This window comes from Lissotriton vulgaris, chromosome 7 (assembly GCF_964263255.1).
Source record: "Lissotriton vulgaris chromosome 7, aLisVul1.2, whole genome shotgun sequence".
Lineage (NCBI taxonomy): Eukaryota > Metazoa > Chordata > Amphibia > Caudata > Salamandridae > Lissotriton > Lissotriton vulgaris.
Window position 1 is genome coordinate 1,666,105,981 of NC_141695.1, and position 23,335 is coordinate 1,666,129,315.

Sequence of the window (23,335 nt, forward strand, 5' to 3'; positions counted from 1 at the left end):
GCTGCGGCGGCTTTTCCCGCTGTGCGTGGCATTTTCAAAAATCCCGCGTAACGTGACAAAGCCAGCTCGTCATCCGCGCAGCGCAGGTAACGCCCATGACGAGCTTGCTTTGTCATTAGCGTCGAAGGGGTTAAATATGTAGCAGTCCAGTTAGGGCGGTTAACCAATGAACACCTCACAAATCCATAAATCAATACAGAGCCACAAATTTGGAAAATAAATCAAGGAAATCATCTCTATTTCTTGAGTGGATAAAGAATGGTAACGGTAAGTACTGGTTCAAACCCAGGAGTGGGTACAAAGGGTCTGGTTAGAACAGTAAATCAAAGAACATCACACAAAACTCATATGGGGATATGAATACTAGGGCAGAGAACTTATGAACCCCCACCCAGAACCCATGAGAAGATATGTGGCACTAATAGCAGCAGAGTATAAAAGAGGTCAAGCGATGAATAGCATTCCTATCAGTAAAATAAACAAAGGAATACCACTCTAGTCCTACCACTTAATGCACAGTACCAATGTCAGCAGGATAGATCACGAAAACCATAATAGACTGACAAACGGATGCACTGCAGTACTGTCAGCACTTGAAACTAAGGAACACTATTCCCCACTTAATGTTTTCTAAGCAACAGTAACAACTAAATATTGAGAAGGCTTGTTCTGCTGTCATTAATTAACAGTCATTCAGCAAGGTGATCTATAGAGCACTCTCTCTGGCCCGACAAAGGAAACACTGCTGTCTTGATCACCTGGTACACACAGAGGATCTCTTGGTCAATACCAAGGCTTTAATGCATGAATAGCAAATGAAGGCACAGAAACCGGATTACCAGGATTAAGAAGTAAATTAGAGCTGCAGGAAGTTATAGACACAGTATCAACCCTTCACACTAGTGTCATAACTAGTGGCAGGTGGCCGTTAGGTACCTGAGAATATTTGAGATCATGAGAAAGAAGCCACACACACACACACACACACACCAATACTCTTTTGCAATAAATAAAAAATTGGAAGTAAAGTGCTAAATATACTTGTGTTTAAATACATAAAACAAACACTTGTCTCAAACATCACCAGCTTCAGCCTAATGAAACTTTTTCTTGCAGAAAGCTATCCACAACACAGCTCCGCCCGATGACTGATCAGCTGCATTGCCACTGGATAGTAACTCATTCAACATAGAAGCGTGATCACACAAAATCAGAACACCACTTCGCCAATCATTAAGAAGTAACTCTGGACCACTCCATGACCAACAGTCCTGACAACAGGAACACCTGTACCTGGACGAATCACCCAAATGGTTTGAGACACTATATCAAAAGTACATAAGCCTCCACTCTACTTCTGGTATCAATCAGCAGAATACCTGCTTGCATTTAGGTCACCCTTATCCCTTTACAGAGATGTCCAGTATCAAATATAGACTCTTTCAGGAGTTGGAGTGAAGATTTGAAATCTGTCCAATTCAGTCTGTTGTTCTCTTCTGGGAGTCTTGTCATTTGAAATCCTGCTTGTGGTAAGCTCACCCCGCTCCCTTTTGTGCTGTATCCCTGAATACCTTTTCAAAATCTCATATTTAACCAAAAGGGAACAATTTAGAGGGAGTATCTTACTGAATGAGATTAAGAACTTGGTGCTCTGACTTGTAATGACCAACACTGCAATCAATCGACAAAGCTCTAGGACAGCTAAAGCCAAAAAAAATGCTAAGGCATGGCGAGGTGAAAAGGAAATGCACAAATGTTAGCTCCAGGAACATGTATGCATATCCTATGGTTAAACTAAACTTAAATGTTTTCCTAGGCTTCTGCCTCGGTACATACACTGCTAATCACCCTCTGCGCGGCTTAACACCAAAGCGGTCTTCCTTTCCTGATCCTAAATTTCTGCACGCACTTAAGTCTTGTGTTATGCAACCTTCATCTACCTGCCCTCTGGCTCTATGTGCAGTCCTCCAGAGTTGTATACTTTCTCCTGCTTATTCTGTATTATATTCCACCAGCTCAGTCTTTACTGCCCCTCCCATTCTTTTACTATCTCCACATGGAGTTTTGTTTCTTGCCTACATTCCCCTGAGGTGTACACTTCCAGATGGAAATAGCATAGGTGCCGTCTGTGGAGGGAGCACCAGAGGCAAGGTCTTCATTCTGAAAAGATATACAGTGAGCCCAGGAATTCCGGATTGATGGCACAGTTTCCGTTGGACTGTCAGGCAGAATTTATATATGCAAAACAAGTCCAAACTTGTAACTGCAGCCTTTAAGAGACCAGAAAGAAGTTCAACTGCAAAAAGCCTCTGACTAGTTAAGAGTTTTTCGGTCAGAGGCACACTGCAGATGAATGCCCTTGCTCTGTGTTGCTGTTGGTTAGTCCCTGGCCTGCACAAATGAGCACACAACATGCTCGAGAAAGTTTCATGGCTTTACTTTGGAACCAATCCACGTGACTGCGGGTAGTGCTGAGAGCTAGAAGTGCTGGTTGTTGATGATGAAGATGTTGCCGAACGTCTCCCAGTCTTAGGCCTGTAGAGAAAGAAACTTATGTCACTTATGATAAACAGAAAAATACAGTCCCACAGGGACACGGACGTGAGCTTACAGATGATGGTCCTACCTAGACTTTGACTTCTTGTTAGCTATGCTCTCGAAAGTCGACGCGTCCACATGAAGGTCATCCTCTTCCTGTAGTGCTGCTTCCAGGGCTGCCTGCACCTTAGGGGCAACCGCCGGACCCTCATAGTCTCGAGTCGTACGACTGGGCATATCTAGCTCCAGCAGCACAATGTTCTCGGCCTAGAAAAGAAATGAACACCAGTAGTTATTGGTTTACTATTTGGTCTACCAGCAATGAACGCATAGTTCAACTATTAACACTTCTAAGGGATCCATATCACAAAACCTCATCCTTCTAATAGAAGGTACAACATCCTATGCTCCTAAGACAACAAAAAAACAAGACCTCATCCTACGGGGGAAAGAAAGGGCACAAACCTCATCATACCCGAGAGAGAAGGCACCGGGACACATGCCATGAGAAACAGGACTCATCCCACTGAAAACAGCCAGCATGGGACCTCATCCCATGGGAAAGAAAATGCGCAGGAGCTTCACCTCATGAGCAAGAGAGGGCCTCATACCATGGGAAAGAGAAAGTATGGGATCTCCTTCTCCGACAAAAGGCTGCATGGGACCTTGCTGTGTGACAAGAGGTGGCACAGGACTGTAGGAGGAGGCAGGAGCTTATCCTCTGATGAGGAGACTCAGGACCTGGAGTACCTAGGCAGTGCAGTCAAATGGCAACATACATCAAGGAGAAAGAAAATAGTGGAGAGTAGTAGATCATAATTTCCTCAGTAGAAATAGAGATTATAAGTCACACTTTTAGTTCAAATTATTAAAGCAGTATCAAAAGACTAATTTCTAAATGGTGTGTGGCTACTCGATAGGGTGATGGCACCCCTCGGGGAAGTTCACAATCTCTTTGTATTGAGTTGTATATGCAGTGCTGAAGGATAGAGAGCACCACCCTTCTCTCTGGTAAGTTGTCTATGCCAACCAAACAATACTATTGCTGTCTCCAGCACAGGCTCATTACAGTCCACATTAAGATTGACAAATAAGTGTTCAAATTTTATTCACTTCATTATTGTTCTTCTCATTGGATGTTCTCAAATCCTAGCTAACGTGTTTCGTTGCATGTCTCACAACTTCTTCAAATATCAAGCCCTTGCATTACAAAGAGATACAGAGCATACTGGCAACAGATGAGTATAAACCACGAATTGACGGACGCAACCACTTAGAAGTTCCCCATACTCCGGGGAATCAAGGGCTTGATATTTGACAGATGTCACTCATTCAAGATTTAAGGCCTTCTACTCCGGCTTTCGGGGACACAAATAGACTGGACGCCAAGAAATCCAAGAAGACTAGAGACTGTTATCCGGGTTGTAATTATCACCAGATGCAAAGGACTACTGACAGATTATAGCCCTGAAGAAGTAGCAGGACATACGACAAAACACTTTTTGGCTGAGAGTTGAGAACCTCCAATGAGTAGAACAATAAAGAAGTGGATACGATTTGAATACTTATTTGTGACTCCTAATGTGGACTGTAATGAGAGTGTGCTGGAGACAGTAATAGTACGGTATTAAAAGACATTAGAAGTGTCCTTTTATATGCTGGAGAAGGCTGTTACCTTAGTGTACAGTTCAAATATGAGAAAAATACTGTCCTTGGAAAATATCTTGTAAGAAAATAAATCAGCAGAGATAAAACAAAAACAATTTCTTTTGATGGATTTTCTTTTTTACATATGCATCGTCTTTTTTACATAATGACGAAACTAGTCTCCTATTTGCATTAATCATGTAATCAAAGCAGCCAAGGTGAAGAATTGTTACTATATGTACTCTGAGATGTATTGGTGATAAGATTACTTCCACCCGTTCAAAAAAAATAAAAAAAACACAAACAGCTTTTAAACTCGTGTGTGAATATGGTGTGATAATGGAGCAATGTTAATGGATATAAAAATTCCATCCATCATGATTGATTGATTGATTGATTGAAGGGAATGACGGTACTTTCACTTGATTTTAGATCCAAGATGAGTTAATAAAGAAGCAAGGGATTATGACCAAAGTAATCCAATAGAAGGGCATAGAAGGGCATAGCTTTGAAAAGTTAATTCCATTAGATACGTGCAGGAAGGTCACATTCCTTTGAGCGGTGATGTGGACTATAATTATGAAAAAAAAGTGATGATTGCGGCCCCAGTGTGAAAAGGAAACTGGAATTCGGGAATAACCTCATGAGTTTTGTAAACCTTTCCTGCAAAAAAACAAGAAGTAATGGTAATACTCCAGAGCTGAATTATTAAAGTCCATGTCATGAGCACACAAGAGGATATACCTTATGGGAGGGACCAATCCACTCAGAAAATTCAAGGGAGGCAGCCCCATTATTTGCCACTGTTGGTGTCTGACCATTCAGGAGTGGCGAGACTGTACCATTCAGTGTATGCTAACCTCTGAGCGGTGCGTTAACTTGCCACCACCAGAATTGAAGGAGCCGCCTAGATCAGTATCTGCTGACTGTGTTGCATTATCTCGAACATCTGCTCACCTCTCAGGGGGTGGAACAGTGCAGTTGCTTGCCGGTCCAGAGTTGAGGAGCCTTCTGGATTGAATCCTACTAACCTTGTTGTGTTGTATGTACAGCAATGAAATAAGGAAGCCGCTTGAATCCGCATTTCTAAATGAAGTGCAATCCAGTTATCAGAGTTCCAGGACATGGTGGATCTCTAAAGGATCTTGAGTGATGCAGTTTAGGACAGTGAAGTTAATTTTTTGGGAATGTAGTCTCAGATTATACAGGGGGGAGGGAGGTGTCAGGAGCACATTTGTTTTGCGATCTATTTGTGGCATACCATCGAGCAAAAGGATCACAAGAGTGGAGTCAAAACAAATTGTGCTCAAGGGCATAAGATTCCTGTAAACGTCAACAGAGACTGGAAGGTTTCCATGTGTTGCAGGATCAAAAGAATATTGGCACTTGTGGTTAAAGGGTCTGTTGAGCTGCTAATGGACTGTTAGGATAATAATTATTTTGAGGGGAGAAAAATTTAACTAACTTGAAAGAATAGTCACAATTAGCTATTTGTCCTTGATGTTTTCATTACTTTTTTTGTCCGTACATAAGAGACAATGGATTTTTAAATAATGACAAACTATTTTTTCTGTGCTGAAAAAGTTCCCTATAAAGTGTTTACAGTGTTTTGCTCGGATTATATTTTTCTCATAATTTATGTATTTTCAAGTTATACAAGGAACATGTCCTCAGCCTCATTCTTGAGATAAACATGAAACCCTTAAAGCTTTTGCTTACATTGAATGGAACTGAGGATGTTGGTAATGGAAAGAAAAGAAGTGTTCGGCTCATCTTACCCGGTATCGCACTTCTGGTCGAATCATCATGGACATCCTTGCGTGCTGACTCAGGGGCCTCTTGTATCCCACAGCTGACAGTGGTCGCTTCATCATCTGCTGGTTACTGCAGAGCAAGAGGAACCCAATAACTATTCATGATGTTTACTTAAATGTTTTCTGAATTTGATTCCCCAGGTTCAAATCCATTTTCACAATACAAGCACGTCTTCATTAAATCAACAGTGATTGGTTGATGTTTAGAGAAAAGCAGTGCTTGTGTGAAAGCAGTGCTTGTGTGAAGAGTGCAAATAAAATTACAGCACACAGCACATCATACCATATACAACGCAAACTGAGCCTCTCTGGGCCCTGGTCTTTCCAATGCTCCTTAGACCGGACAGACAGTGTGGGAAGCGGACTTAGTATAAGGTGCACACTTATATAAGTGGACACCCTACACTAATCCAGACAATCCTTATGGTGATTTTATTTATTTATTTATTTATTTGCAAACTTGTACCGCGCTGGGAATCGACTCCCTGGGGGGGTATCTCCGCGCCTTTGGCGTCATCAGAAAGCAAATAGCCTGTCATGTGATAATTTAAAGTTCTACCATATCAATAGTTAAACAGGAATGTTTTTAGTTTTTTTCCTGAAGGGAACATGTTCCCTGCACGCTCTGATTTCGAAGTGGAGTTCATTCCAAAGTTTCGTGGTCTTAGAAAGCTATCTAAGTGGTAGCTGTGGAAAGCAGCCTTCAGGCTTAGCCCAGAAAGAAGTGAAAGCAGCTTGTTTTACCAGAGGATAATCTTATTCGTATAGATTACATGAAAAAGAACCTCACAGTACATTTATAAAAATATGTATTTATTATAAGACACTCACTAACACATACAGGTATCTCCTACCCAGAGATATACACAATGCACAAAATACTTTGCAATAAGAACAGGTAAGTAGCACAAATACACAGTGGTCGCCAAGGGGAGACCAAACCAGATACTAAAATAGTGGTTTGCAAACCACGACTTAAGTCAAGACTATACCCAGAAGACGTAGAAATGCCAAGGACCCAAGGAACCACCCAATGTAAGTAACCAGGAACCCCACGGAGGCCGTGTGCAGTGTGTGAACACAACTGCCGCTCAATACCAGTAAACGAGTAAGACACAGATGCAATTTTAAAGAAGAAAGACCCTAGTAGACCCTGAAGAAACCCAGTTGAAGATAGAAGGTTGGAGAGCCACTAAACCCGTGGATACCCTAGGAACCAGAATACCTACACCAGGGAAGCCGGGTGCATAGGCGCGAAGTGGAGTCGTGAACCTCTGTCGAACTCAATGGAGGACTTCAGGAAGATGCTGATGCTGGAGAAGGTGAATGTGTCCGGTGGAACCGAAAGGTGGATTCACAATGAGAAGTACCTGCAAGCAGAGGGGACAGAGTCTGTGTCACTTGGAAGTGACCCGGAGACCCGGAAGAAGAATGCCCACCGAAGTCGGGTGTTGCAGGAGAGCGGACGATGACCTTGGAGCTGCAGCTGTGCGGACCAGGGGACGTTGTGGAAGACCAGGTGCCGTTTACGAGCTGTCCCACATCGGATTCGAGAGTTGAGGGGTCGGTGTCCGTCTGGAGCACCAACAAGCCTTGGCAACTGCAAACAATGTGGAAAGCGAAGAAGTTGCAGTATCGGGATCAGGGATCAGCAAGGTCCGGGTGACTCACCACAAGAATGGGGGGCAGGGGGAGGGGGGGGGGGGGTGAGAGGGGGACGGGGGGTGGTCCGGTCCAGAGCAATCAGAAGAGCCGGCAGAATTCAAAGAAGACCCGCAACAGGACCCACAGGCCGGAGGCACTGGAGTGGCAAGAGGACCTTGAACAGCTCACCAAAGATGCAGGCACAAGATGCAAATGATGAGTTGAGGACAATGAACTTGGCCACAGGAGTTGGTTGGGGCTAATTGGAGCCCGAAGATCTTGGTGGCAGGAAGCTAACAAGCCTTTGTAATGGCAAGCCTGTGCGGTGCACAGGGGTTCGGTTCCTGTTGCTCTGACGAGGGATACTGGCCTCAAACTTTGTGAGAGGACAGGGCAGGCCTCAAGAGATGTGAAGAGCCACCACCTGTGTTGCTGAGCCTTTCGGAGTCCATGGGAGCTCAAGATCATCAGACCGGTCAGCTTCGTTGTGGGGCCGCCAGATGCAGGGAAGGGACTCCTTCACTTCATGGGAGATTCTTTGAGGTGTCTTGGACGTCCACAGGCCTTGGAAGGGTCCTGAATGGAGCACATGCATGGACGTTGCAGCAGACGAGCAGGGCGATGAGACCAGGAGCAGCAGGAGTCTTCCCAGTTGCAGACTTGATATCCAGAGTCAAGTCCAGTGAAGTCCAGAGTGCCCAGACGGTAAAAGAAGAAGTGGTGTCTTGATATGAATCTTGTCCCACGATTAATCTAGGGACCCACCTACAGGTAAGCCCTTAAGTACCCTAAGGAAAGGGTTGGGATGATTAAAGGTTCTCTCCCAGGGGAGGTGTTGAGCAGTGGGGAGGATATTCCCATTGTGTGATGAGGAGCTGGGTAGTGGACCAGTCTCGTTGGACCTACGACAGGACCAGTTACTCTCTTACCTTACTCCCTGTCCGCTCCACTGTTTTCATACCCCATCTTTTGGACCAGATCGGGACTGTCCCTTTAAGGCTCCTCTGCCGATCATGTGGGATGGTCAGCTGACTCGTTCTCCTACAAAGCGGAAGAGGAGACGTATCCTGGGCGTTCTCATTGAGGATCAGCAACGAGGAAGCTGTAGCTGCCAGGTGAAGAACGGAACGTCAAGACCTTCTTGGTTGGTCCGGGACTCGGAATTTGAGGGTCTTCGCCGACGCGGATGAAGAGACACCAGAAGTCAGACGAAGAGAGACGCCAATCACAGACGATGAAAGAAGGAAGCCGGACTAATCCGGCAACGTGCAAAAGGCGGCCACAGCCCAGGAGGATCGTGGCTCCACAAGGTACGTGGCTGGGTGGGGAAGGGGAAACAGGGAGGTCAAGGGAGGGCTAAGCGGCACACAAGGAACGTCTGCCCACACTCAGATTGATAACGATAGTCACGAGGCACGTTAAACCTGAGAGTGGAAACCACTGGTGGTGATGGTCGGGTGCACCCTGCTTCCCTCACTTTTCCCTGATCACTATTGCAACGGACAGAACAGCCCCCTTACCGAGGCTTTTCTTTTCCTTGGTTTCCTTATGTTTGGTGCGGCTGGACGGCAAGACCAAGTTCCTGAAAATTACAAAGGCATGAAGAAGTTCCTTGCTCTCTGAAGGAAGAGAGTGAAGAATCTGCACCGGCCCTGAACTTTTGTGTTTTGTGTTTGTGGAAAACCCCTACGTGTGCACAGAAAATAAAGCAATATTGGCACATCCTATTCTGGTCTCTCCGTCTCCTTCTCCGCCACCTCACAAGTGGTGTCAAAAGTGGGATAGTAACACCTCCTAGGTCTAGGGCGATGGAGAACCTAATCAAACAACTCATACGTGGACAGGAGAAGCTGGAATGGGCTGTAGAAAAACAGATTGCCTCAGCCCATGCAGACAGGGAGCTCTTCAAGGACTCAATGGTTAGTCAAGAGGAGCGGCTGCAAGGTGTCGCTGATGACCGAGTACAATTGACAGCCCAACTGCAGAACCGCGCTGGGACCGGTCCCAACGCATCCCTTCGTGTCAGGCGAAGATCCTGAAGCATTTTTTATTAAGCTTTGAAAGAGCGGCCAGAGCAGCCGTCTGGCCGGAGGCCAAATGAAGGTACGAGCCCCGTTATATTTCGGCTGTCAACAGTCCGGTATCCTTCAGTCGTTGGTAGACCCTCTTTCTCTACAAATGGAGAGATAGTGCCTATCGTACGGGTTACTTAACTTCTGTAACTATGCATCTGGTAGAGACGATTCTAGCTTCAGGTTCCTTAACGTAGAATTATCCCCAGGCGGGAGACTGGATCCGGAAAATTTTTGCCCTGCGCGCCGGGGGAAGGGCGCTATCATGCGACTCCGCCCAGGCGGCGTCTGCGTACGTGACATCAGCGAAGTCACATAAGTCCCACCCCGGCGCACCTACGTCAGCTTTTTCCTGTGCAACGCGGATCCGGTTCGTGCTCCAGGCATTTCCCTTCGCTCTTGCGTGTGTTGTGGGAACAGTGTGCGGATGCCTTCGGGTTTTAAGAGGTGTTCGTCTTGTGGAAGCTTGATGTCGGCGACGGACCCTCACCTCATTTGCATGAGGTGCTTGGGGGAGGATCACGGCTCCCCCGATTGAGAGGCGTGCCAACGGTTGAAGCCGAAGTCGCAGTGGTAACACCGGATTAAACTTCTCTCGGCTAGCATGTCCAGATCGGCTTCGTCACCTCGATCAGCTTCAGCGGAAGGTTTTCGAAGAGGCCGTCATAGTCGTCGTCCTCCTCCCTCTCCTGTGCTGCAAGAGCGTCGCTCACCTGTCAGTAAGTGTCGCAGTTGGTCCCAGAGGGCTGGTTTCCGGCCTGTTGGGGGCGTGGGCTCTCCACGGGTAATGTGGCCCGCGTATCGTCCCCCTATCCACGTTTCCTGGTGAGGGGTCAGTGGACCCCTCTCGTCCAGTCATGGGTCAAGGCTGGCGGGGACCCCTCATCCCTCCCCGGGCCCTTCTCATCCCTCCAAGCAGGCAGCTGCCTCGTCAGAGGTCGAGTCGGCCTTGGCGGCGCCACAGGGGTCGGCGGGCCCATCACACCTGGGGATAATTCTACGTTAAGGAATCTGCGGCTAGTAGTCTATCAGACAGATGTGAACATGGGGACGTACGAAGCTGCCCCTTAGTTCACCTACTTATCTCCCTCCCAACCGGAGTGACCCTAGGGGATAGACTCGGAATCCTACCCTTTCTCCCTGAACAGTTGATCCTAGGTCAAGACAACCCATCCTTCCTAGCGCTCCTAAAAGACAACCTCCAGTTCGGATCATCCCATCCAACAACACGTCCGTCCCTCCTCACACAGACCCCCTGGCTTTCAGATAAGAGCTTTAGGTATAGTCAGTTGAACGATCCCATTCTTCAATCTGCCTGCGATCACGCAAGACAAAACCATCAGCTCCAAAGCCCAGTATATCCCCTTTTCCGGTTACAAAATGAACTCCTATATAGGGTAGCGAAAGCAGGAGACCAACCCCCAACTCGTAGTACCCAAAGCCTTCCGGGAGCAGGTCCTGTTCTTTGCACATTTTCACGTACTTGCGGGTCACAGGAGAGCACAGAAAACCATAGAGATACTTCTGCAACATTTATTGGCCCGGTATTTTTTTCCATGTCACGAAATTCTGCCAGGAGTTTGAAATATGCCAGAGGAAAAACCCATACAAACCCAGCCGCTATGCCAATGCAACCCCTTCCCATCATTGGCACTCCCTTCGGAAGAAAAGGTATGGACCTCATTGGTCCTCTATCACGAACCAAGAAGGGAAATCTCTATGCCTTGGTTATCGTGGATTATGCCACAGGTACCCTGAGGTTTTTCCTTTGCGTACGCCCACTAGTCAGAACATCAGTGATAGACTCCTGGAGTTATTTTCCCAGGTTGGTTTTCCCCGTGAGATCCTCACGGATCAGGGGACCCCTTTTGTGTCCAAAGTAATAGCAAAGTCTGCAAGTCCCTTGATATCTCGCATATGAATGAATGAATGAATACGCACTTATATAGCGCATGGCTACCCATAGGGCATCCCAGCGTATAATGTAACACCAATCATTCATCAGTGATCAAGCAAAAAGAAATGTCTTCAACTGTTTCCTGAACCGAAGATGGTCAACTTCAAGGCGGATGGATTCTGGAAGCGGATTCCAAAGCCTGGCCACGTTATAGGAGAACAGCCATCCTCCGGTCCGGGACCGTTTAACCTTCGGGACCAACAGCAGTTGTTTGTTGCTTGAGCTCAAAGTCCTCTTGGTGTCATATAAATGCACCAGGGGCTGCAGCAAGGCTGTACCTTTACCCGAGATGCACTTATGGACAATGCACATTGCCTTGAACCTGACCCTTTCCGCAACAGGAAGCCAATGCAGTCGTCTAAGTGCAAGCTTAGCTGACTTACGCCTTGGGATACGCATCAAGAGAAGATCAACACAATTCTGTGCTATCTGAAGTTTCCAGATAGTTCCCAGTAGCGTACCCAGGTAGACTACATTTGTGTAGTCCAACCGTGATAAAACCAAGGATTGAACCACCAAGCGTCTGGCGTCAAATGGCAAGAGGGGAAGAATCTTCCACATCAATCTGAGCAAGCCATAACAATTTGCAGCTACCATATCAAGACACCAGTGTACCACCTCAGACTGATTGTTTGTGTGAGCACTATAATGGTACCCTATAACTCACAATAAAGAAACTCCCGAGTGTAGAAGGGAAGGAATGGGACACGCTACTTTAGCGCTATATGTGATCAGGAGTCAAACCCAGATTAGGTTAGGTTGCTCCCCGTTCCGACTACTCAATGGCCGAGACCCCTGTAGCCTGTTAAGAGATAACTAAAGAGGTGTGGGAGCAGGAAAAGTAAGAAGAAGAAACCAAGTCCTTCCTAGACTATACACAGGGTCTACGTACCCGCTTACAAAAGTTGCGGGAATTTGCTGACGCTAATCTGGAAAAATTCCTAAACCAAGCAACAGATCCTGTATAACAGAGGGAAGAAGTGGAGACAGCTAAAGGTAGGCGATTGGGTGTTGATCCTTCTGCCCTCCGCTATCACGAAAACAAGGCCATTGTGGCAGGGTCCTTATAAGATCGTATAAAAGGTTGGGTTGACATCCCACCAAGTCCAGGTCACTCCTAGAGGAACACAACAGTATCACATCAACTTCCTAAAGAAGTGGCTGGGACCACTCCCCAAGAACCTATATGTGGTTGCCCCTGTAACAGAACCTGACATGTCAACCAACTAGTGATCAATCAGGAGTGATCATTAGACCAAAGAGTCCCTACAGGAAACATTACGCCCCTTTGCACCCTTGTTTTCAGACCTTTCCGGCCACACTTCCCTGGCGGAACACTCCATACCCACCCAGCCCGGAAGGGTTGTCAAACTAAAGCCATATCGCATCCCCGCTGCCCGGAGAGATGCAATAGAGCAAGAAGTCCAAAATATGCTCACCCTAGGTGCGATACGGCCTTCTCAAAGCGAATGGTTTTCACCGATCGTGTTAGTGCCGAAACCAGACTGATCCGTCCGGTTTTGCAAAGACTTCAGAGCTGTTAACACCATTTCAAAGTGCGATTCGTACCCCCTTCCAAGGGAGGATGAATTAATAGAGAAACTCGGTGAGGCACAGTACATCACCACACTGCCTTCTCAACACCTTCTGGCTTGTATGACTACCGTGTTACCGTTTGGTTTACAGGGGACACCTGCCACGTTTCAACGCTTCAGGAGCAAGGTATTGTCCGAACACCAGGCATACTCCTCAGCTTATATAGACGATATTGTCATTTACAGCCCCACCTGGGACTCACACCACTGACATGGTCATCTAGTCCTTCAGGCCCTTCAGGTCAGCTGGGTTACACATGAATGCAAAAAATGCAGGGCAGGTTTCAGGAAGGTCAAGTATTTAGGTTTCCTCCTGGGTAATGGATACATAGAACCTAAACAAGAGAAGGTCAGAGCGATATCCCAGGTCCCTTTCCCTACCACGAAAAAGGAGGTAAGGGCTTTTTTGGGTCTTCAAGGATACTATCGCCGGTTTATACCGCAATATTCTGAGTTGGCCACTCCCCTTACCAAACTTCTAAATAAATAAATAAAACCCAGGGACCTCCTTCACCCCTCACCCAAAGCCAAATAAGCCTTCCTTGAACTCAAAAGGGCCATTACATCCAGTCCAATACTGATTTCTCCAAACCTTTCCTGCTACAGACAGATGCTTATGAGAAGATGTTGGGGGCTGTTCTATCGCAAGTATCTCCAGAGGGGATTGAACACCCTATCCTCTTCCTGAGCCACAAACCTTTTCCCTGGGAATTGAAATACCCCATCATAGAAAAGGAGTGCCTTGCGATCAAGTGGACGCTGGACAATTTAAGATATTATCTTGAGGGCTCCCATTTCCTCTTCCATACGAACCATGCCCCGCTCCTGTGGATGAGCAGGAACAAGGGTAACAACCAGCGTGTCCTGCTTTTGTTACTTGCCCTTCAACCCTTCTATTTTGAAGTCTGACATCGGAAGGGTTCTGAGAATGGGAACGCAGACTTCCTCTCTCGCATCTTCCTGATTCCCGAGGCTTCAAAACAGTTACAAGTGTAGAGTATAGATTAGTGGGGATTTACAACATGCCATTACCAGTAATGACGCAGCTGAGCAGGCATTATACTGCTTTTATGGGACCCTGGAAGACCGCTCCAACATGAAAGCATATATATGTCAAAGACTTCCAATGAATTAAGAGTTTGAACCTAGCAGTGTTAAAAAGATAAAACTTGCTGCCCGTTTCATCCTTAAGCTAGATCCACTTAACTAGATTGTATATAATGGGCCATGCTCTACCTCTCTTCCCAACCCTTGAGATGGTTTAATCTGGCCTTCCTGCTCCAGACCCTTCTTAACCTTTCTTCCAAGATGTCCAGACAAGGCGTACAGATAAAGGACAGAGAGGTAATGGCATGTTTTGGGTTGTCTCTACCTTGTTGGACCTGGAAAGGCCATGGGCCAGAAACCTTGGCCACTTTCACTCTGGTCCTTTCCTGATCTGCTTTTGTGCCACCCCATCTCTTCTTACCAAAGCAAACCACATTCCTCCTGCAGGATCGAATACTAATGGTGACCAAAATACCCACCTCTGCTAGACCAAGCCCATGTACTCTGCATATATGCCTTGGTTGTCTAAGAGTGTCCCTGGGGAGAATGCATATGCACAGCAATGTTCCCTGCACCATGACTGAAGCATGTCTGTGAACCTCATGCATCTCTCAAAACACGGTAGGGCAATAAGAATCAGCCTAGTTAGTTTGAGGATTACTGATAGAACCACCGGGATCGGACCCAAGCCAGAATTTCAAGGATTGACTACATCAGAGTTGGGGGAAGGTCCTTCTTTTTTCTAGGGCCGTCAGCATGGAACAATCTCCCAATAGAGTTGCGGTCAATTGATGCAATTCACTGTACAGGAAAAAATGTAAAACATGGCTCCTTAAACAGGGATAGCTGGCTTATTTGCACTCTGTATTTGTGGCCTGTGTGCAGAGTGACAGGACCATCCTTGGAGTAACCGTGCACTATAAAAGTCATTTTTCATACATTCATTCATCCCTGCCTGTTAATGTAATGCATCATTGTATTTTCAATTTGAACAGGCAAGAACGTTGTTTTGAAGCGATGTAGAAATGACTTGAAGGCTAAATGAACTACTCTGAACTCCAGCTGGTTGTGGTAGCAAGTCTTCTCTTTCTTCCAATGACATTCTCTGAGCCTAAAGCAGAGTCACATGTGTCCCCCAATCTGAAAGGAAAGCATCAGTTACTATGGTTTGGGACATTATTGATATGAAAACGAACACTCTTCAGTTTGGTGTATCGTTACCACCAAGGAGTAGTCGACTGCAACCTGAGAGAGAATTAATGTCTTCTCAAGTGCCTCAAATCTGGCTAAATTAGTCTTCCAGGCATGGTTACAATGGTCTTATCTGTAAGCGGGCTTGGGACAAGAAAGATAAAGAATGCCATGGAGCCCAGAAGTCATCAAATGTGACTGGCCATCAGGTATCATTTGAAGCATTTGATACTTCAGATGGATAGAACAGTGTCTTTTCCGAAGCACACACTAGCCAATTGCATATCTAGGATTTCTCCTAGGTAATGATTTGCCTTAACTGAGATTGTTTGAGACTTTGTATGATTCACTATGTGGCCAAATCATTAAACTACAGATCCTGTTCTGTTGTAATGAGGCTAGGTTTCCTGAAATGTTGATGTCTTTACAAGCCATTGTCCAAGTAGGGGTAGATTGAAGTTCTCATCCTCGAGATGTGTAGCAACTACTGCTGTGCACTTCGAGAAGGTCTGTGGTACTTACTTGAGGGCGAAAGGTAGGACTCTGTATTGATCGTGCACATTGGCCACCAGAAATCTTAGAAATTTGAAATGTTTTTGTTGGGCAGGAATGTGGTAATAGGAATCTTAAAGATCTCCAAGAATAACCTGCTTCACAATATTCAGCACCCTTCTCGCTTTTGTCATTTTCGTCTACTCTTCCCGGATCAACGTTGGTCCTTCCACCCTGGTTGGAGTGGTGAACAGAATAGGGGGGAATGGGCATTCACTACTTGGATGGCATTTCTGCAACAGCTAGTTTTTGATGATTGCCTCTTCCTTTTATGAATGTAGGAGGCTAGAAGGCCTTTTGATGTTGCGATTTGTCAGTAAAGTCACTGCCAATCTGATGGTCCTGAACCCAGGACCAGAGACGCAGAGCCTCTCTGCAGAGACACTGCGACCCTACTCCTCCCTGCTTGTTGACATACCACATTGCGGTGGTGTTGTCGGTTAAGACTTGAACCGACCGACCGCGAAGGGAAGGGAGGACGGCCTTGAGTGCCAGACGTATCACCCTCAATGCTAGAATGTTGATATGAAGCAACCTTTCCTCCGGAGACCAAAGACCCTTGATCTCCAGATCCCCCAGATGAGCACCCCACCCTAGGGTGGATGCATCCGTTATCACTGTGGCCACCGATGGAGGCACATGAAAGGGCTTTCCTTGAGACAGATTGCCTTCCACGCTTCACCAAGACAGATCCGCTGCAGTTTCTCTGGAGATCCTGATTGACTCCCTGAGATCTCCGTAGTGCTGATACCACTGCCTGCTGAGACACCACTGGAGTGCCCTCATGTGCCAGCGTGTATGGTTGACCAACAGAATGCAGGAAGCCATCAGACCGAGCAGTGGAAGGACCTTCAGGACTGGAACGACCGCTCCATTGTAAAATAAACGAATAATTTCCTGTATGTCGAGAATCCTTTGAGGTGAAGGGAATGCTCGACACACAGTTGTGTCTAGTAAAGCACCTATGAACAGGTTTCGCTGGGAGGGCACCAGGTGAGACTTGGGCACATTTATTGAAAAACCCAACCTGTACAACAACTGAGTTATCTCTTGCAGATGATGGAGCACTTTCTCTGGAGACTCTGCTTTGATAAGCCAATAGTCCAGATAAGGGAATACTGGAATCCCTGACCTTCTGAGATGTGCTGCCACCACAGCCATCACCTTGGTGAAGACTCGAGGCGCAGTAGTAAGTCCAAACGGAAGGACCGCAAACTGGTAATGTTGCCATCCCACAGTGAAACGGAGATACTTTCAGTGGGACTTCAGGATGGAAATGTGGAAATACGCATCCTGCAAGTCGCTCGACACCATCCAGTCTTCTTCCAGCAGCGCTTGAAGAACCTGAGCAAGGGTGAGCATCTTGAACTTCTCCTGTTTCAGGTAAAGGTTCAAGACGCTGAGATCTAGGATTGGACGAAGTCTGCCACCCTTCTTGGGAATCAGAAAATACCGGGAGTAGCATCCCTGACCCCTCTCCTGCGCCGGAACCACCTCCATCACACCCTTTCTTAAGGACTTCCTCCTACAGAAGCAATAGGTGGTCCTCCGTGCAAAAACCTTGGCAAGGAGGGTAATTTGGGGGAAATTCCCGAAAGGGAGAGCATACCCATCCTCTAAGAGATTGAGAACCCAAAGATCTGATGTAACAGATTCCCAATCCCGCAGAAAATAGGTAAGCCGGCCCCCCACAGGACCCGCATGATCCGGAATGGCAGATCTAGGGCTGCTTGGCTGTTGTAGGAGGGGGTGGGCAGAAGAGGAAGAAGTGGAGGAGGAGGATGAGGAGGAGGCCTGACTTCCATGAGGACGAGCTCTTTGTCTGCCCCTGTATGACTTGTACAAAGGATTTTGCTGATACTGCTGTGCCTGCTTATAGGGACGAAAAGAAGATCTTCCGAATCCCCTGTATCTTTTGCTCACAGAGCCTCTAGTCTGCAAACCCAAAGACCTGGCCGTTGCTCTGCTGTCTTTGAACCTTTCGAATGCAGCATCAGCTTTTTTACCGAAAAGGCCTGAGCCATCAAAGGGCAAATCCATTAAAGCAGCCTGAACATCTGTAGAGAACTCGGAAGTCTTCAGTCAGCAGCTCTTCTAGTGGCAATCGAAGAACCCATGACTCTAGCCACTGAATCCGCTGTGTCCATACCGCTCGTTATGACCTGCCGAGCAGCAGCCTGCGTGTCAGACACCACTTCATTAAAAATTTTCCTGTCCTCCTCAGGAAGCTTAGGAGACAACTGTTTAACAGTATTCATCAAGGCATGGATATAACGACCCAGTAAACAAGTGGCATTTGTAGATTTTAGGGCCATGCTGCCTGATGAAAATACTTTTTTTGCAGATTGGTCCTGCTTTTTAGAATCCTTATCACCATGTACCTGGGGAAAAGCACCTGCAGATTTTTCAGAGCAGGCAGCTTGTACTACTAAACTCTCTGGTAAGGGATGAGTAGACAAAAAGTCAGGGTCCCCAGGAGTCACTCTATAACGCCTTGCAACGACCTTAGAAACTGCAGGAGCCGTAAGAGGTCTACTCCATACCTCCAGGATGGGATCAGTTAAGGCATCAGTAAATGGAAGTATAGGCTCAACCACAGATGATGGAGAATGGAGGACTTCAGTCAGAATGTTCGACTTCTACTCAGCAGATGGCAATGTCAAATTCAGCAGTTCTGCACCGTTTTTAATTACCACATGGTAGGGAGCCACATCTTTAGAAGGAGCATCAGAACGGGGCTAACTCCCAATCAGGAGACAGTTCGAGACCAATTGCGTCTCGCAGATCATCAAAATAATCGTCCTGTTTTTGAAGCTCACCTTCTTCAATTTCAGCTTCCCTATAACTCTGCTCCTCCAGAAGGCGCTGTGCTTCACGCCTCGACCTCTCTCTTCGAATCAACGTTGTCGGATCCGGTATAGACTCCAAAGGCCCGGGAGCCAGCGAACGTGGAGCTGGAGCCGGCGTCGAACATGGAGCTGGATCTAGAGGTCGGTCCGGAGCCGGTGAAGCCGTAAAGGGTGTCGATGACTTCGGCGGCGCCGAAAGATGCCAAGGTAGAGCAGGAGCCGGCAGAAACGGCGCCGGAGCATAAGCTTGGGGAACCCCCAAATTGTATGCCAAAGGACCCATGGGACCAGCCGGTGCTCCAGAGGGGTACATGGCTCTCGCATAAACACCATACATGGCATTTAAAAAATGCGAAGGATGGCCCTGGGTTGGAAAGGTAGAATTACCAAGCTAACCCCGCTGTGGGACTCTCGAGCCCTCAGCAACATGAGAAACAGCAAGGGTTTCTCACACTGGGACACAATAGGAATTTCCACAGTGGGCGATCTTTGGGAGAGGGGTGGGGTGATACCCTTCCAGAGACTGAAAGAACTATACGAACTCAGTGACAGGGAGCTCTACAGATACGTCCAGATTCACCACGCACTATTAACGGCCTTGCCCGCAGACACTGACCTGCCCGAGTCCTCCCCGCTGGAAGACCGCCTCCTTACGGACTTCATGGTCGAACGCTCTACATCCCTTACGTACAGCAAACTACTTAATAACCTACCAGACCCAACACTGCCCTTGAAGGAGAAATGGGAGGGGGACACCAGTGAGATGGATGAGCAGGAGTGGAATGAGGCACTAGCTTCACCTAAGGAAGTGGGCATCTCAGCGCGGCTGCGATTAGTTCAATAAATTTTTTTACACAGAGTGTACTACACAAGGACAATGCTACATCGTATTCACCGGACACAACACCCCTACTGCCTGCGTGGGTGCAGGGAGGAGGGTACATTTTTTCACACCATATGGGACTGCCCCCGGATTCAGGAATATTAGAGAAAAATACTGCGAACGATTTCACAAACACTAGAAACATCATTATTACCAGAACCAAAAAGGTGCCTTTTAAACGTATGGGAGCCTACAGATATTTCTAGACATGGTCAACTCTGGGTCACAGTGGGGTTGCTTATAGCGAAACGGGATATTGCACAAAAATGTGGAGTGGCGGAGGTACCAACCAAGTCAGTATGGTGTCGGAATATGGATAGAGTAATGATAACGGAACGGGCGGTAGACTCCAATCGTGCCAGCCCGGGGAAGTGGAATAAAATTTGGACCAAGTGGAATGTATATAGGGGGGAGATTTGAGATCCTTTGCCAGAAGACGATCAAGATGATTCGGATGAGGAAGAGGCAGTGGGCTAGTATACCGCACTTCTTAGGGAAGGAGAGCGCCGGAGACGGGGTGGGGACGTTCAGCCATATTGGGGTGCAGGGAACCCGCAGGTGAACTTTGGGGATCACTACTTGGGAGAGATGTCCACAATGACGAGTGGGTGTGAACTGGGATCAGATTGCGGGAATGGGAGGGACTCTGGTGAGGGACGTCTTGGTAAGAAGACTGCGTAAGCACGACATTGCTATTTACATGACCGCTTTGATATTCCTAACATTTTTTTCGTTTTTTTGTTGAGCAGGGGGGTCGGGGGGGGGGGGGGGGGGGGGGGGGAGAAAAAACAAAAAATTACACCAAAAACCAATAATCTTTGAAATGACTTATGCTTGTGATGCACCTTTTCCTTTCAGCAGCTGTACCATTGTTTCTACTACTGGAAAGTGGACTATTGAATGTACACTGTTGCCATTTGATCTAAAGACTACTATAGCGGCCGGCCCGTTGGGTTGTAGGCGTTCCGCTGTGTAATTTGAAGGTGCAAAAAGGTTTTTGAAAAAAGAAAAAAAAAATGCGAAGGATCCTGTCCCGGACCCGGAAAAGGAGGATTCGAACCCACCGGCTGCTCCTGAGGAGGCTGCACCGGAATGGACTCCTCTTGTTCCTCGGGTTGGTGTACCGGAGTCGTCGAGCCTCGAGGAACAGAAACCTCTTCCTCCTCATGTTCAGAAGACTGAGATGGATCCGGAGACTGATTCGACACCGGAGCCGGTGAATGCTCCTGCGACTCCAAAGGCAAGACCTCACCTTCAGGATTCAGATCTAGAGAGGGAGATACCATGCCCTTACGATGCCTTCTAGAAGACAACTTCGAATCCGACTTAGTTTTCAAATCCGATCCTTTTCCCCGAATGGTGCCTTGAACTACGCTTCCTTCTCTTATGCTTTTTCTTTGATGATCTGGAAACATGTCCCGAAGTCGACTTCGAAGCCGACATCGGCCGGGACCTCGACCTTGACTTCGGGCGTCTCGATCTCGAACTCTTCCTGGCCTCCTTACCCTTTAATTTAGCAACAAGGAGCTTCGCCTCACGTTCACGAAGAGCCTTCGGATTCATCTTCAAACAGGATTGACAACCCTGGATGTCGTGATCCGAACCCAGGCACCATAGACAGTCCTCATGCGGGTCTGTGATTAACATCATTTTTCCGCATGCACCACACGGTTTAAACCCAGTCTTCTTCAACTACATCGCGACAGAAGACAGTGACACCGGAAAGGTACAGAAAACTCTCAATAGTAACAAAGTTACTACTAACACAACAGAAGATCCCTCGAAACCGTTCGCGTCGACGATGCGGAAAAAAGGAAACTGATGTCATCATGCCGAATTAGGCCTAATAAGGAGTCAGCGACGTCAGTCGGAGACGCATGCGATGCCGTGCTCCTATGACGTCTTGCACGCCGGCGAGCTAAAAAAGAAGTTTCCGAACGTTGCTGACGCAGGGGGATATTCACAAGGTGAGGAATCCACTGGCAGATGTATCCATCAGAAAAATGCTTACATACAGAGGGATATGCTGTATATTTCTGCTGCGTATGATGCTTATGTGGGGAAGAGCCAATTATAGAGTAGTTTTCTGAAGATAAGGTGGTTGTGCGGGGATCTTATGTTGGGGCGGGGCGGGCGGGGGGGGGGGGGGCGATGGTGGGAAAAGAGTTCCATAGTCTGGCTGCTTGAACAGGGAAGAATATGCCACCCATGTTTTTTCCTTGTATCTTGGGTGTAGTAGCTGACGTCTGAACTTCGTGAGAAGATCCTTCCTGCATGGCAGCCTGAGATGTGGACGGAAAGACCAGTAAAGCAGGCCTGGGAACCACAGTTGTCTCGCCCATTCTGAAGCTATGAGGATCATCTTGGCGGTCGTGGTGCACAGTTTGCGCAGGACATCCAGTATCAGAGGAAAAGTGTACACACATTTTTTGGACCATTCGATCCATGACCATGGATGGCAAAATTTGGCAGCAAAGTCACGGCATTTGTTGTTGTCCGCTGTGGTGAAAAGGTCTGTAGAGGGTGTGCCTCACAAGTTGAAGGTGTCTTGCTAGACTTCTGCATTCAGTACCGCTCGTGGTTTTCGTCGAGAACCTTGCTGAGGGCTTGTGCCTGGATGTTCTGCATACCTGGGCGGTGAACAGCAATCAGATTCAAGTTCCTAGCAAGAAGCCAGTACCAAATCGCTTGAGCTTCTCTTGACAGGGCTCTAGACTGTGTTCCTACCGGTCTGTTCATGTAGTACATGGTGGGGGTATTGCACGTCTGAATAAGAAGGTGTTGGTCGTGAACGAAGCATGAAACGCCTTGAGTGCCAGGTGAACTGCACAGAGTTCCTGGAGGTTTATATTGCATGTCGGTTCTTAAAAGGACCATGTTCCTTCTATTTGCAGGTGATCCGTGTGGGGTCCCCACCCCAGCAGAGAGGGATCCGTCACTATGGTCTGTGGTGGGTCCTGCTGGTGAAAAGGCATTCCCCACAGGAGATTTTTCGGGGAACACCAACACTGGAGGGATTCCACAGCATGAGCGGATAGGCTGATCTGGTCCTTCCTGAGAACTGGTTCCAATGATCCTACCAGCACTCCTGGTGAGCATACGGAATCAGAAAAATACATGAGGCATTGAAGCCATGGAGAGAGCAGACTATGCATACTGTTGGACGGGCCATCCTCTGGTGGTTGCAGCATTTTTGGACAATGGATAAACGTTGTCCCTCCGAAGGACAAACATTTTACTGAAGCATGTCGATGATAGCTCCTAAGTAATGCAACCTGTGGACTGGTGGTGACGTGGACGTTTGAAAATGTATGTGAAGACCCAAACGGTGAAGCAGATCGCAAGTCCATTGGAAATATTCTAGAGCTTTTGTGAAGGTGGACGCCTTGATCAGCCAGTCATCCAGATAAGGATAGACAAAGATTCTGCATTTTTGTAGATGAGCTGTCCCCACAGCCATGCATTTGGAAAATGTCCTGGGTGCGGATTTGAGGCCAAATGGTAGAACCACGTATTTGTAGTGGCTCTGCCCCAGGACGAATCTGA

At 47.2% G+C, this 23,335-nt stretch overlaps 1 protein-coding gene across 1 annotated transcript in view; it reads right to left on the bottom strand.

The window, feature by feature from the left end:
• Positions 1-23,335, bottom strand: part of KIF3B (kinesin family member 3B) — a 105,689-nt gene that overhangs the window by 3,011 nt on the left and 79,343 nt on the right. Inside the window, exons 7-9 of the mRNA XM_086932671.1 lie at positions 5,964-6,069; positions 2,627-2,805; positions 121-2,535 (exon numbers count right to left, since the gene is read on the bottom strand). Of these exons, the coding sequence (XP_086788797.1) occupies positions 2,436-2,535; positions 2,627-2,805; positions 5,964-6,069 (385 nt within the window). The 3' untranslated portion in view covers positions 121-2,435. The remainder of the gene's footprint in view (positions 1-120; positions 2,536-2,626; positions 2,806-5,963; positions 6,070-23,335) is intronic.